The sequence below is a fragment of the Juglans regia genome, chromosome 9 (assembly GCF_001411555.2).
Source record: "Juglans regia cultivar Chandler chromosome 9, Walnut 2.0, whole genome shotgun sequence".
NCBI lineage: Eukaryota > Viridiplantae > Streptophyta > Magnoliopsida > Fagales > Juglandaceae > Juglans > Juglans regia.
Window position 1 is genome coordinate 11552676 of NC_049909.1, and position 2312 is coordinate 11554987.

General features: G+C 39.4%; 1 protein-coding gene across 1 annotated transcript; it reads right to left on the reverse strand.

Moving 5' to 3' along the window:
• Positions 1-376: 376 nt before the first annotated feature.
• On the reverse strand, positions 377-1878 carry LOC108991183. The gene is made up of 3 exons (XM_018965345.2): positions 1452-1878; positions 1198-1325; positions 377-718 (listed from the first exon to the last, which is right to left on the reverse strand). The coding sequence occupies exons 1-3, from the start codon at positions 1753-1755 to the stop codon at positions 593-595; spliced, it is 558 nt and encodes a 185-aa protein (XP_018820890.1). The 5' UTR covers positions 1756-1878; the 3' UTR covers positions 377-592.
• Positions 1879-2312: the final 434 nt, after the last annotated feature.

A 2312-nucleotide genomic window follows, 5' to 3' on the forward strand; every position in this document is an offset into this window, starting at 1 on the left:
GATAGACATACAATGGCATATATTATTCAAAAGCAATGATTAGAACTTTGGTCCTTATATTATAAGGGGGACCTATTTGTTCTTTGTTTGATCCATTTTATATAGCAGACTTGTTCGAATACTGTTTGTTTGTAGCTTCCCTCAACTATTTTTTGTTCTTCGGGTGCATGGCTGCCCAAATGCTGGAATTATTAGCTAGCATGACCTAAAATATAAGAAAACTATAGCAGAAACAGCATTTGATACATACTGCTCTATGGCAGATTTTAGTTTTTTGCTAACCATAATGATTTGATCTTCTTGATCTTGTACTTTCTTGTTTTCTTTTTCTTTCAAAATCTGGAGGAATTTTATTTCAAGTGGTGCACTAGTGCAATTATCTATAACATGGGAGTCTAATTTCATTTCAGAAGCACACTTAGATTACACTGATGCTGGATATGTACCCCCTTTACTATGCACAACTATGCATTACCCAGATCAGCAAATGACAAAAGAAGTTATTGATATCTGAAATTTTTTTCACTGATTTGAAAGGTCATCTAGGAATTCACAGCTCCACTGTCTTTCTCGCAGGATTTTGAAAACAAGGTCAACTTGCAGCCTCTGAGATGCTTTTTAAGGATGGTTGCCATGTTCTTGGCCTGGCTGTGGCAGAGGTAGTTGATGATGCAACTACTGTCCTTGATCCCTGTCTTTCTCTCTCATGTGTTGTCACCTGATGTGTAGTGATAAAAATTAGTGAACATATTATGAATTATGGGGAATAATAATTATTAGCACACGGAAGAATTCAACATCTAGCAGATATTATTCTTCATTTAATCATATAGCCTTTGACTTCAGACTACTCAAGCATTTCCTATTATTTTATGCTGATCCAGTTCCAAGAGTCCCTAATGTTCTGAATCATTAAATAAAAGATATTTTAGTGTAATGTATTGATGTGAATAATCTTGTAGTTGAAAACTATAATTAACAATAAAAAGTCTAACTACTTAACAATAAAAACCACTTCCAGAGGGGGGGAACAATCAGAACCGAGGCTGACTCGATGGATCTGAGAAATCCTTGATTCACTTAGCTTTAAAGGGAGAAAGAATCAATAAACTTGACCAAAATTGTAGAGATAACATATATACAAGATATATATATATATCTGTGTGTGTGTGTGTGTGTAAAGAAATGAAGTTTTACATGATTTCTAGCTGCTGTCTCCGGTCGAGATTTGGGCTTATCTTTTACCCTCTCTGGCATCTCTGCTGATTCTGACTGGTTTTTCATCATCTTTGCTTGCTTCTTTTCCCACAAGCCTTTCATAACCTCTGAAACCCACAGAGCAAATTGGGCTTTCATGTCAGATTAAGCTAGCATGCACAAGGACATACCTGAAAACTTTTGTCCCTAACAAACAGAAAGGAAAGAGATCAAGTATGAAAAAAAAAAAGAACCTTGAGTGGTGATGAGTCTGTAAACTTGGCCAAGAACAAGAGTTTCTGTCGGCCGGAGAAGCTTAATCTTAGTTAAACGAACCTGCAACAGGTTTTTGTTGCTATTCTTGTTCTTAACCTGGGAGTTGTCTTCCCTGCCATTGTTGGATGGACACAAGGAGGTGGAGATGAGAAGAGCAACATAGTGACCAGGGTTCATCTTCATGATCTCATTAGCACTCATAGGCCAATAAAAGGTGTCCACTTTCCCACTTGGGTGCTGTACCGCTAGTGTTGCTGCATCAATGGCTTGGCAATTCCCCATCTCTCTCTCTCTCTCTCTCTCTCTCTCTCTCTGAGCTAAAAGGATGAGATATGTGTGAGGAAGCAAGGAAGAAGAAGAAGATGAGATATGCACCAACCACCCACAGACTTTGCTAGCAATGTGGTAAATGTCCAAATGACAATGCAAAAGCCTATTTAAGCTGGCAACTTCTAAGCCAATGGCAATCCAAGGTGGCAATGAGGGGGGGCAGTTCGGGAATAAAATTTAAGGATGAAGTGAAGTGATGTCCCACATGGGATGATGTGGTTGGTGAGATGAAGAGACAAAAGGAGGTGGGGGCCAGAGGGAGTCATAATCAACTTGGCATTCCAAATTTTGGATACGTTACATTCTTTTGGTCTACCACCGGTCCATACCAATCCTAAAAAGATGCTTCTGGGATGGGTTTGTGGGGCATTCTTCCATGCGGTGTGCTGTAAAGCGAAGTGAGGGAGGGAAAAGAGTAGGGCATGTTTCATATTGCCAAGGGGTCTGTGTTGGGAGAAAGAGAGCCTGAAAATGGCCTTTCCCCTTACCTTTGCATGTTGGAGAGCTTC